The sequence below is a fragment of the Glycine max genome, chromosome 9 (genome assembly GCF_000004515.6).
Source record: "Glycine max cultivar Williams 82 chromosome 9, Glycine_max_v4.0, whole genome shotgun sequence".
Taxonomy (NCBI): domain Eukaryota; kingdom Viridiplantae; phylum Streptophyta; class Magnoliopsida; order Fabales; family Fabaceae; genus Glycine; species Glycine max.
The window spans coordinates 8,096,718-8,110,055 of NC_038245.2; the positions used below are offsets into that span (position 1 = coordinate 8,096,718).

General features: G+C 31.5%; 2 protein-coding genes across 4 annotated transcripts; one reads left to right on the forward strand and one right to left on the reverse strand.

Moving 5' to 3' along the window:
* The first annotated feature begins 271 nt into the window (after window positions 1–271).
* Window positions 272–5,172, forward strand: LOC100808888 (CRS2-associated factor 2, mitochondrial). 3 transcript variants are annotated; one of them, XR_415873.4, is made up of 7 exons: window positions 272–837; window positions 2,489–2,616; window positions 2,715–2,940; window positions 3,024–3,151; window positions 3,276–3,369; window positions 3,513–3,810; window positions 4,949–5,172. XR_415873.4 is itself a non-coding variant. In XM_006587006.4 (6 exons), exons 1-6 carry the CDS (start codon window positions 342–344, stop codon window positions 3,605–3,607), a joined length of 1,167 nt encoding a protein of 388 aa, XP_006587069.1. In that variant the 5' UTR covers window positions 272–341; the 3' UTR covers window positions 3,608–4,079. The 3 variants fall into 3 exon arrangements, 1 of the variants encoding a protein (XP_006587069.1); XR_415874.4 differs by having other exon boundaries at window positions 273–837; window positions 3,276–3,377; XM_006587006.4 differs by lacking the exon at window positions 4,949–5,172 and having other exon boundaries at window positions 3,513–4,079.
* A 1,517-nt stretch (window positions 5,173–6,689) lies between these two features.
* Window positions 6,690–8,807, reverse strand: CHS6 (chalcone synthase 6). The gene is made up of 2 exons (XM_003533759.5): window positions 8,510–8,807; window positions 6,690–7,862 (listed from the first exon to the last, which is right to left on the reverse strand). Exons 1-2 carry the CDS (start codon window positions 8,685–8,687, stop codon window positions 6,874–6,876), a joined length of 1,167 nt encoding a protein of 388 aa, XP_003533807.1. The 5' UTR covers window positions 8,688–8,807; the 3' UTR covers window positions 6,690–6,873.
* Between the last annotated feature and the right edge of the window lie 4,531 nt (window positions 8,808–13,338).

A 13,338-nucleotide genomic window follows, 5' to 3' on the forward strand; every position in this document is an offset into this window, starting at 1 on the left:
TATATATTTACTTAACATAAATGCATAAGGGTCACAATTCTAGTTTAAGAAATATTAGTATGATTTTTGACTCTTTCTTTGAATTTTTTTATGATTGATTAGAATTTTTTAAAATTATTAATTTTTATGAGTTTTTATTATTATTTAATATAAATCAGAAAAGAAAATCATTAAATAAAAAGAAAAATCTATAAAAATTATAATAAAAATGTCTTAAAAAAAAGAATGGAAGAGAGATTCTGACTAATATTTCTATTTTAGCTTGTGTTAAAATGTTTGCACGTTGTTGCGCCCTCGCGTCTAATTAACCAAAACGTCACCTCCTTCAATAACCCTGCCGAATGCAGAGCCGTATCCTCTGCTTCTCAACGCGTCGTTTACCACTCCATCAGCGTCGTTTTCTCAGCCACTTCATTCCCGACCACCAATACGACCCGCCGTTCTCCCCTTCCCCAAAACCCTACTACAAATCAAAGAAGAACCACGCGGAGAAGAAGAAAAAGAACAATTCCGAAAACGGTGATCCGAACAAAAACGGAGCCCCGAAACTTCCTTTCAAGTCGAACCTTCCGTTCGACTTCAGATACTCTTATTCGGAGTCCGACCCTTCCGTTGGGCCCATCAGCTTCCGCGAATCGCCCAAGTTCTCCCCCTTTGGGCCGGGCCGGATCGACCGGAAATGGACCGGTGTTTCCGCTCCGGTTCAGGGTGAACCGGACCGGGAGAGGGTCGAGGAGGAGCGGAACCGGATTCTCGGAGAACCGCTTAGTGAGGTGGAGGTGGCAGAGCTCATCGAACGCTACCGGCACAGTGACTGTGCCAGGCAAATCAATTTAGGTGTCTCCTTATTCCCTCAACTATTTTCATTTTATTTTCTTTTTTTTCACTGGAGAAAAGAACAAAAAGATGTTTTTGTTTTTTTAAATATTAATTGATTTCGTTTTATTTTATTATCTTGAAATGTTAGATGGTTATTCCTGTTATGCATATATCTGGGTTAATATACTATCGGAGATGCTTCTGTAAAATGCTTGAATTAATGAACGAATATGTGAACCCAGTAAGTAATTGTTTTTAAAATAATTATTAAAAAAGTCAATATTTTTATTATACTATGCATAAGTATTCATGATTAGATGATAGTTTAAAAAATCTGAACGCTAGCAACATCATTTTCTAATGCACTCCTTTTAATATACTCTGCCATTGGTTAAAATTTGTTGACAACTACAAAATCACAGGTGAGACTTGTTTGCTAACAATATAAGGTGTGCTTAAAAGAAGGGTAAATACTTTGATCCCTCAAAGTATGAGGCAGTGACAAATTGGTATTTTTGCACATTACAAAATGATTTCACAAATTTAACGACAAGACCAATCTGTCACACTTTTTGTACATTAGGGACTAAATTTGAATTTTTCATTTTTCAGGATTAATTTGTCACTGCTTCACACTTTCAAGGATCAGAATGAGTATTTATCCTTAAAAGAATGTCTCAAAGTGTTTTTCTAGCATTTCCCAAAAAATCTCTTTAAGTCTTAATGCACTGTATTCTAAGTAAATTCTTGTAAAATTCCTGCTGGTTGCTTATCTGAATGACTTATTTTTGGTTTATTTGTTGTTACTTGTATCAATTTTTCTTTCTTCTTTTTTTTTTTTCTACTCAATTTGGGAATTTATTTGCTTATTTCTTATTGAGGTTATTGATGATACACTTGAAGCTTTGATTTTGTGAGGAAGAAAACTGTTCACTCACTAGCTTGGCTTTATTTCATTCAAATAACATATATATATACAATAAGGAGAGAGATAGCTTGACAAGCTTTGACAAGACAAGACACACTGCTGTCTTCTACAACAAGATAAACAAATAAATCTATTCTAAAGATACATCTAATTATAACAGATACTTGATTTGATTTAGTGATGGCTGCACTTTTTGATAGAGAAGTGTAGAATTATACTTGTTGATTATTAATGGCTAAAGTTGTAATAAACTTTATATACATATTTAAATTTGTAACAAATTACAGAGCTGTAAACTTAAAATTCAGAGATAAACTTAACATTCGATTTCTGTGGTAGTTTTAAATAATAGGTATACCAGATTTGGGGTTTCACCAACGTTAATGCCATTGGTAGTCAGGGTTATTGGGTTTGAGTGATAATGGAGTGGTGTAGAAGAAAGAAGAGGAAGAAGAAGACGCAGAAAAGGAAGAACTTTATAAAAATATTTATAAAAAACTTTTAGCTTTAAATTAGCTATTAAGTTAAAAAAATATATTGAAAATTATCAAACGACTTACTTCTAAAGTTCATAGTTTAACTTCAACTTTAAAACAGTTTTTAAACTCAAAATTTAGGCCATACAATACCTAAGACTTATAACTCTTCACTTTTCTATCTAAAGGGCATTTGGAGAAGACAAATTTATTTTGTATGGATGAGTTGTTATGCAATTAGCTAATGATGTTTGTGTTGTACTAGGGAAGGGGGGAGTCACACACAACATGTTGGGTGACATCCATAACCATTGGAAAAAGGCTGAAGTTGTGAGGATTAAATGCTTGGGTGTGCCAACTCTTGACATGGACAATGTTTGCTTCCACCTCGAGGTCAACATTGCTGTTTTGCACTTTTAAAGGATTGATCATTCTGATTTAAACTCTCAATTTACATTTCTTTTCCCTGATGTGTATTGCTGTGTTCACAGGACAAGTCTGGTGGGAAAGTTATCTACCGCAACATTAATATACTGCTTCTGTACAGAGGACGAAATTATGATACCAAGAACTGTCCAGTTATCCCTCTCATGCTGTGGAAGCCTTATGCACCCATATATCCTAGGCTTGTGAAGAATGTAATTGAGGGTTTGACGTATGAGGAAACAAAAGAAATGAGAAAAAGTGGGTTGAATTCAGATCCTCTCCTGAAACTCAGTAAGTGAATTATTTTGGTCCTAATCTAGTTTAAAAGTAGTATTGGATTGGTACATATGCTAAATTGTGCTTTCAATGTTCAGCTAGAAATGGTGTTTATGTGAATGTGGTGGAGAGGGTGAGGGAGGCTTTTAAGACTCAGGAGGTTGTGAAACTGGACTGTATCCATGTGGGAACTAGTGACTGCAAAAAGATTGGAGTGAAGCTAAGGGTATGTCTACTTGACATTTGATTCATGATAAATTTCACTGTTTCCCTGATTCTGTCTTTGTGTTGAAGTTGAAGACATCTGCCATGTGGTGCATAAGCATTTAATGGCAATCCTGTTATTGCAGGATTTAGTGCCATGTGTCCCTATCTTGTTTAAGGATGAGCAGATAATCCTCTGGAGAGGAAATTTCAAGGAAGAGCAACCTTCAGATTCACAATGTTAGCAAGTAATGCAAACTTTTGTTATTCAAAATTACTGTATGGTACCATTTCCTTGACTAATGGATCTGGTTTTGAATGGGTTTCTTGATCACATTTGTATTCATCAAACTATAATTGAATGCTAAATTCCATGTCCGCAGGCGAGAAATGCATTGATTCATGGCTGAAACTCCTCAATCAGCTTGTTTGTAGCGTGTTTAAAAGCCTGTTGAGAAGTAAAAGATCATGTTTATGATGTGGAAGTATAACTATTACCTTCTCAGCAAACGTGAAAAGCCACATCTGAGATAAGGAACCAAACACCATTGCTAGTTGCTACCACCCAAGCAGACTGTCTTGATGGTCTTTATATGAAAGCTGATTATTCAATATTTCTCAGCTACTCTGTGGATACAATGTGCTGTGTTCTTAGGATCCTCATGCATCATGGCAATACGGGTAAGATTGTTGATGAGAAATGCTACATGTTACAAAAAAAATTGTTTGTGGAAACAACCTGCTTGTTTTATTGGCTGAAAATTGAATAAAAAAGGAAAAGAAAAATGGAAACTTTGATTAAAATCGTGGGACTCATTTGTTTACAGTTTGTGCTCTTCGTGTAAAGAAATTTTGTACTGTCAAGCCAACATTCTGGTATTATGTAATAAACATATACTATATGTAACACTGCCTATGACTAAGTGTATATTTTCATAGCCGAATCAACAGTCAACATCTATGATCTTAAATCATATAAATCACAAGTTCTCGTTTCCCTTGTTACTGAAAGATTGGATGAATAATTGTCAAAGGTGTGGATCACATGTTAATATCAGGACAAGAGACCTGTGTTTCCTTAGACAGCATGGTGCCTAATCAAGATTACACTTTTCTTCTGAAGAAAGAAATAGCCAGGGAACAAGACAAGTAGTTGCCATACACATTTTTAGTAGCCATTCAGTGTATATAATAAAGCCAGTAAAGTGAAGAAACAATTGACTTTTCTAGCAGAGGTTCTTTTCGCTTTATGCAATGGTTTCAGCTTGTGTAGTATTTATTAGTAGTGTGTTCAAAGTCCGTAAGCTCAATGGTGTTCATAGTTTGAACCTAGTTAGCCTCTTTATTGCTAATGACATGTTATATATCTTTATTTCAGCTCCAGTCCGGCAATTGATTATGGTTGGTGATATGTTTGCATTTAACATTGTTATGTGTTTGAGGGAGGGTAAGAGTAAACACCGGGGAAATTTACATCAACCATATAAGTGAAATTGACATCGTATCTTAATTCAAAACTTTAAAGTTCAAGATTATGAGTCTTATCCTCACAAATGTTAATTATTAATCTGTTAAAGGGGGATTTGACGACGTATTCCTCCTTCCCTTCTCTCTTTACCATTAAGCCAACCTTATATCTTCATCATTACACAGGCATGTGATTATTGGCCTATGCACAAAGTTAGTACTTAAGTAAACACTAATATTGTTTATATTGAGTGTATCCAAATTAAGTTCATATTGTGTATTCATGAATATCAGCACATTATTAAACTCTGTTCAATATGTTATTCATCAAAATAATCTTTTATGGTTTCAGGCAAGCAGCAATAAATAAGAAGATATCTCAGTATTATGATGAATAAGAAAAATAGTTGTTGGAATCTTGTGAAGAGTTTGTAAGCATGCTGTCATGTAGGGCTCTTTCACAAAATTTGCTACTAGCACTATACCTCTCGCTTCTGTTGCTTACTAGTCATCTGCATGTAACTCCTTACAAGGCTACGCTAAAATAAATAATAGATACTTATTTATTAGTTATGAGAACATGAGATGATTAAACACATTGGGTATGTATTTGCAAATTCTCCCCCAAGAATGTGCTTGGCATATGTCTCTACTATCCTTTATTAAAAGATTCAACAATTCTAGCAATGATTTTTTTTTCCTAATTTAAGTCTCTCGTTGAGACCCAACTCTACACGTTTATTGAAGTTGTCAATATGCACCTCCCTTTGGTAACCTTTGAAACTTCTTCATCCTCTGACATCGTTCTCAAGGTCGATTTCGGCAGGCTCCACTACTCTTCAAACAACTCAAACCACCCCCAACCCAAATTGTCTCCTACAACTTGAATCTCCCGTATGCGTTCACAGAAATCGTCCGTTTTGAAAGTCGTAGTGGTGCAGGGCATTGCCGAGGTTGAACGAAAAGGAGGAAAAACAAAATAAACTCAACTTAGATTTTCTATTGTGTGGTACTTTAGCTTTTGTTGTCAACTAAACTTAAATCAAATCACTATAACTATTTGATAAAATATGAAGTGAAAACTATTTTAATCTTTCTGTGTTTATCTATTACAATAGAGAATCTTTTTTTAAAATAGTTTGTGTGGTTTAAGAGGGAAAATAAACTTGAAAAACCTCAGTGGCATGATTGTTGTATAATCCACATGGTCTATCAAAATCTTGGGCATCATATCATTTTGAATTGAGGAACTCAGGGAATGGCTCTACTGGCATTAACAAAAAATTGGGCATCAATTCAAGGAAAAATAACAGCATTAAAGATAAAACCAAGCAATACAATTGACTGAAAAGAACTTAACCCATCAAATAATACTCTCCCTCATTCTCACTACAAATCCGGTGTCTTTGTGACATTTAGCAGCAACATTGCAAACTTAAATAACCCCTATGAATCAATAGAAATTGTAAAGTTTCTGTTTTATTACTACAGAAAAAATAAACTGATAGAATAAAATACAATCATCGCCATTTCTAACCTCTAATAACATGTAGGCAAGATTTGCCACTACAGCAGAGTTTAAAATTGCGAAATAATGGTGTATTTCATGCACTAATAGAATCTGAATTTATTTTTAATTAAAATAATATCAACTAATCTAACTTGTCAATCCAGAAAATAACTCTAAAGGCTAATTTAACCATTCTTTAATTAGTCAAGGACCAACCCGTACATTTCAGAAAATAATTCCGCTAATTCTAATTCTAATCTTGGAGTCTATACTCTGGTCAGTAATATGGAACCTATTTGTTTTTTTATAATTTGTTCTTACTTGTGTCAACCAAGATTTAGTTCTTTAAGTAATCAAGGTATAAAGTACATTTGTTTAGCTACTAATCGAATCCTTCTGTATAATTTTTCTCAGTCAGATAACTCACGCAACACACAAAATTTTGTAAGCCAAAGTGGACTAAGTTGATTGGTACAACTCTGTTTACACAATTACATCATAAACCTTGTTCACAATTTCACAAAGTCCTACAATCTAATTTATAGTTAATCACAAAGAATCTTTTAATGAAGATGAAATTGGACAAAAGGTATTCACTTTGCAATTGTATATATAGATCAATTATGTGTTAAGCTTAATTGCATTTATGACATGACATGTTCTTATTTACTTGTATAAAAAAAGAAGCATATAGAAAGACGGGAAAAAAGCAACGGAGAAAGAATACATTTTTCAAACAGACGTGTCAGACATAAGAAAGGATATGATTAGACTGTGACACTGCGAAGCACAACAGTCTCAACAGTGAGTCCAGGGCCAAAACCAAATAGCACACCCCATTCAAGCCCTTCACCAGTGGTGCCAAGTCCATTTTCTATTGACTTCTTCCTCATTTGATCCAAGATGAACAACACGCATGCACTTGACATGTTACCATACTCGCTGAGCACATGTCTAGTAGCTTCCATTTTTTCAGGTTTCAAGCCTAACTTAGCCTCAACTTGGTCCAATATTGCTGGTCCACCAGGGTGTGCAATCCAAAAGATAGAGTTGTAATCATCAATTCCCAAGGGTTGGAAGGCTTCAACCAAGGCCTTTTGGATGTTCTTCGAGATGAGTCCAGGAACATCCTTGAGGAGATGGAAAGTGAGTCCTACTTCGCGAAGGTGGCCATCAATAGCCCCTTCACTGTCTGGCAGGATTGTTTGTGCAGTCCACACAAGCTCAAACAAAGGCTTTTCAGCAGGCAAAGGGTCTGATCCAACAATGACAGCAGCTGCACCATCTCCAAACAAGGCTTGCCCAACAAGGCTATCAAGATGGGTGTCACTCGGGCCGCGAAATGTGACTGCTGTGATCTCTGAACACACGACGAGCACACGAGCACCCGTGTTGTTTTCGGCCAAGTCTTTCGCCAGACGAAGCACCGTGCCACCAGCAAAGCAGCCTTGTTGGTACATCATGTAACGCTTGACGGAGGGACGAAGTCCTAGCAGTTTTGTGAGCTGATAATCAGCACCAGGCATGTCCACACCACTAGTGGTGCAGAAGATGAGATGAGTAATCTTGGACTTGGGTTGACCCCATTCCTTGATTGCCTTTGTTGCAGCCTCTTTTCCCAACTTTGGTACCTCCACAACCACCATGTCTTGCCTTGCATCCAATGAAGGTTCCATATAGGCACAAACACTTGGATTCTCCTTCAGGATCTCTTCATTTAAGTACATGTATCGTTTCTTAATCATTGACTTATCACCTGAAATGATAAACTAATTTTCATTAATATGAAGCCAACCAAAGGTATTAAAAAAAACAATAGGTACGGTTTAGACATGCTTTTAGTCTCCCAGATTTGACTTATTTTTATGTATTGGTCTTTCAAAAAAACAATTGCTATTTATAGTCTCTCAAATTTTTAAAATGTTATTTTTAATCCTCCAAAAGTGAATTTGAGAGATTAAAAAGAGTAAATTTTTAGTGTCCAAAACAATGTTGAAGGAGTAAAATAAGCCTTATGCAAATTTGGGAGTCTATGAAGAATATTTTTTTTAACCCGAGAACTAAACTCAAAGGGTCTCAAATTAAAAGGATTAAAAACATATTTAAGTCTAAATAATATACATATATAAAAAAAATAGCACATGAACATGTATATACAATGAAATGACCAACAAGTCGTTGGTCTAAGTAAAAATTGACTCTAATCCCTAAGAAAGGTTTCATATTTGAGCATTGTATTTAAGAAAAAAAAATATAAATAAAGAAAAGAGACTTCAATCCACTAAAAATGGTCAGTAAATTTTTTTAACAAAACTTAAATACGATAGATAGATGTTTTGCACACTTAATATAATTATCCAAAACATATATATATATCAAGAATATAGCTGTAGATTATCTTACACATGCGCTTGAACTTTTCTTTGAGCTCGTTCATGTGGTCACTGTTGGTGATGCGGAAATAATAGTCAGGATAGGTACTCTGATCCACGCAGTTGGGAGGAGTGGCCGTGCCAATAGCCATCACGGTGGCAGGGCCTTCTGCACGTTGTGCCTTACGAATCTCTTCAACACTCACCATTTTCCTAATTTTCAATCTCTACCAACAACTAAGCTTCTTTGAACCCAAGAATTAATGAAACTCAAGTAGTAGTAGCTACGAAAGAAAGGCTATGATATGAATGATGGGGATCGATGCTATACAATGGTTTGGAAAGGTTGGATATATATACATAGGTGAAATGGGTAGGTAGGTAGATGCAGTGCATGCTTCCTATGACTCGTGGCTGCGCTTTCTTCCAATTATTTGGTGCACTGCATGGCTACGTAGACCGTTGACTCTCCTATTTTACCATTATTTAATTTTGTAATGAATAAGCATATTTTCATTATGAGAAGCGACAAGACCCAAGAAGATGATTTGGGAAAGTTAGTGGGAAACCTTAAATGAGAAATAGTAGGAACACACCCTTATTTATTAAAAATAAAAAAAAATTATGAATCTCAAATCATATTAAATGATTTTTTCTTCTAATTTTATAATTTTTAATATATATTAACCAATTAAAAAGTAAATATTCAAATAAGTGTTAAAAAATATGTTTTTAATACTCTTCAACTTAAATATATTGTTATATATAAATAGATCAAATCGTGAACCACCAATAGGCTTAAATTATCTAATAATTTCCCTTTATGGAAGAACTTGGACCACTACAAGCTAGCATTATTATTTCAAAGTAATTTGTTAAATAATAGTAGTAAAAAAATTAATTAGCTAAAAATCACATATTGATGCTTTTGCATCAGATGCTCGTAAGTCTAATATGATATTAATTTACTGGATTTTGTACCCGTCTCATGCACGCGTAACGCAATGCGTATTGTTTTGTTCATTGTTATGAATACAATAAAATATAAATAATTTTTAATTTGTGAATATATATATATATATATATATATATATATATATATATATATATATATATATATATATATATATTTGTAAACTTTATAAACAATATGTACAGAAATAATATTCTTTGTAGTAATTATTTTATCATAAAATTATAATAAATCATACATCAAACCTATACTTTTATAAAATTATAAATTTGAATTACAATAATAATTTTTTAAAATGAAAAACCATATTAAATACTTAATGAAAAAACTTATTGTCCAAATTTATAAAATAATATAGTTTCACCCTAATAACTTAATTGTAAATGTAGTTTTAGGTAAATTGTTACTTCCCCGTGAGTTAAGTGTAAATTTTATACATCATTTAATAAAAAAATATTCATCCAAAGAGTTTGACTTAAAAATTCAGTTTTTCATTACATTAAAAAATATAAATTATAACTAAAATAAAAAATGTTTTAAAAGCCAAAATAATTTAATATGTTAATTAAAAAGCTTCTTTCCAAAATTTGTTAAGATAATGTAAAATTTTACAATAAATCATGCATTAAAACTATTTTTTTTATAAACTTTCCTACTTCATCTCATAAAAAAAATTTCATTTCATATTAGATAAAATACATGTTCAATAAATTAGTTAAGTCTCATGTCATTAATCAAGAAAATTTATATTTATATTAAAAGTACAATAACAAAAAAATAAAAAAAGTAATTTCACTCTAATAATTTAATTGTTAATGTAATTTTAGGTAAATTGTTCCTTCTTGTAAATAAGTGTAAGTCCTCCTACTTGATTTAATAAAAATGTTCATCCAAAGAGTTTGATTTAAAATTATTTTTTATTATGTTTAAAATATAAAACTGAAATTGTATAAAAAAAGTAAAATGCCAAAAAAAATTAAATACTTATAAAATCTTTTTGCCTAAGTTTATAAAATAATGTAAAATTTTACAATAAGCCATGCATCCGACGTATGCTTTCATAAATTTCCCTTCTACATCTTAAAAGATAATGTTCATCTCATGTGTAAATAAAATAGCATATCGAATAAGTTGATTAAATGACATGTTAGTAAACAATATAATTTTTATTTATATTAAAATTATAATAACAGTAAATTAAAAAATATTAATTTAACTCTAATAATTTAAATGTTGATATAATTTTAGGTAAATATAAATTCTCATTCTTGATTTAATAAAAAATATTCATCGCAAGAGTTTAATTTCATACGTGATATATATGATTTATATATTACTAAATGTAGATATATAATATCAACCTATAAAGGAAAAATTAAATTTATTCATTTAAAAAAAACTTTTATAATTTATATAGTACCAGTATAATAATGAATTAAATAAATTTTATTTAATCTAAAAATTTAAATACTTAAAGTTGCAGAGATAAAAAAATCTTCAATAATTATCATAGTTGAAAAGATAATATATAAAGAATAATTAATGATTTATGACAACTAATTTATATTAATACATTCAATAAATGATGGTAAGCAATAAAAACACATTTATATTAAAATTATTATGAATACAAATCTATAAATTAAAAAAATATAGATTATCTCATCATCTACGTTTTACCAATTGAGAAATTATAATCCTATTATTTGATTTGAACCCATCACCAATATAATGCCTAGATTATAGATATGAAAGAAGATTTTTACATTAATTTAACTCTAATAATTTAAATGTTAATGTAATTTTAGGTAAATTTTTCCTTCCCATGAGTTAAATGTAATTTTTCATTCTTGATTTAATAAAAAGTGTTCATCCAAGAATTTGATTTTATACATGATATATATGATTTATATATGACTAAATTTACATATATAATATCAACATATAAGGGAAAAAATAAATTTATTCAGTTTTAAGAAAAAAAATTATAATTTATGTTCTACGAATATAATAATGAATTAAATAAATTTAATTTCATAAAAAAAACTAAATAATATGATTTCAGCTAAATTTCTCATTCTTGTGACATAAGTGTAAATATGTCTACTTGATTTTTCAAAAAAAAAAAATTATGTTGAGTCTAGATGGTTCAATGTTTCATAACTGGATGATTCATCCATACCCAATTTTTTTATAATTACAAATATATAAATTATTGATGGATTAATTGTTTATTCCTAAGTGAACTAGAACTTACTATATATGAGCACATATGGTAATGATATTTCATCTTAATGCTCTTATTAGTTATCGTCCATTCATAGTTGAAACTTATTTTTTAAAAGTGTTATATTCAGCATCCAACACTTTGTTATAAATAACCATCCAATTATTTGTGAAAACTAGTGTTTATACACTGTGCATTTAAACACATGTCCAAAGGACTTGTTCACTTACACAAGGCATTTTATATTAAGTAAAAGTGACATCCAACCACGTATTGGATTCACATTAACTAAAAAGAGAAGTGCTAATACCAACTCCTTTATACATTCCCAATGCCTCTCTTATTTGAATGTTAACGTTTGAATTTCGAGTATGTAAAAACAAAATAAAAGAGAATAGAAGAAATCATAAGAGAATATTTCTTAGAAGTCGTCACCGCTGAAGAGAGGAGGACATGCAATTATTGTTGAATCAAAGATTGAAGGCTTGAAGATTAGTCTTAGGTTTTTGTTTTTAATCATTTTACAATGTCAAACAAGTTTTAAAAGATGTGGTGTTTGTATGGGATGTTTTTAGACTAGGCATGATGGATGATTTAGTCTTAGTTTTCTTATATCCATGCTTAGTAGAAATCAAACATGGGAGATTAATGAATTGATCTCAAAGTTTCTTAGAAGCAGTGAGTTCAATATAATGTAATCGATTACAAAGTTTAATAATCAATTACAAAGTGTTAGAATAAGCAACATAACTCCCTTCTACTTGAAATTTGGCAAGAATAACCGAATTAATCAATTACCAGTTTCAATAATTGATTACATATGTATGTTTCAGTAGAATGAAGACTTTATGGCTCGAGATAATCCATTACTACATTTAGTAATCAATTAGATTTTGTTTGGAAACTTTATTAGGAGTTCTTTGTGTGTTAAAATAATCGATTACCACATTTGATAATTGATTATTCCATAACCACAGAAGCTTGTGAAGTTCTCTGTGAAATGAGATAATCAATTACACGTTTTTGAAAATGCAGAACAAAAATGGATTTTAATGAATTAATCAATTACCCTCACTTGTTATTTCTCATTAATGACTCTTGATATGATCTTATCTTTTATAAAAACACATTTTAAAGTCATCCAAGGGAATTACTTTGCATTTCTTTAAGAGATTCAAGTTGATCAAGATTCATTCACTCTTCATCATGAGTTGATAATCAAAGGAAGAGCTTGAAGATGTTGTGATCTACACATCAAGATGTATTCCATCCAATTTTGATTTCTCTCTACTTTCTTAATCTTGGTTAGGGTTACCAAGGGTTTTTCGAGTTGATAGGATTTCAACTCTTGGAATTTCTTGTTGTAGGGTTCAACAAGGTTTTAATTTTCTCTTGTAGGATTCAAGGGAAAACTAGAATTTTAGGAAATTGCATGTGCATAGTGTTTGTACTTGATTCTCTAATAGTCAAAGTTTTAAGGAATCTTAGAACAACTGAATGTAGGCCTTCTTGAGGATTAAACCAGTATAAATTCTGTGTGTGATTCTCTTTCTCTAAACCTTAGTTTTGCGAATCAATCTTGGTAATTGATGTAGCTCCATGTGGAGCTTGTAGGCCTTGGATCTTCTTCATCAATGGAGTCCTTTGCTTCTTGAAGATC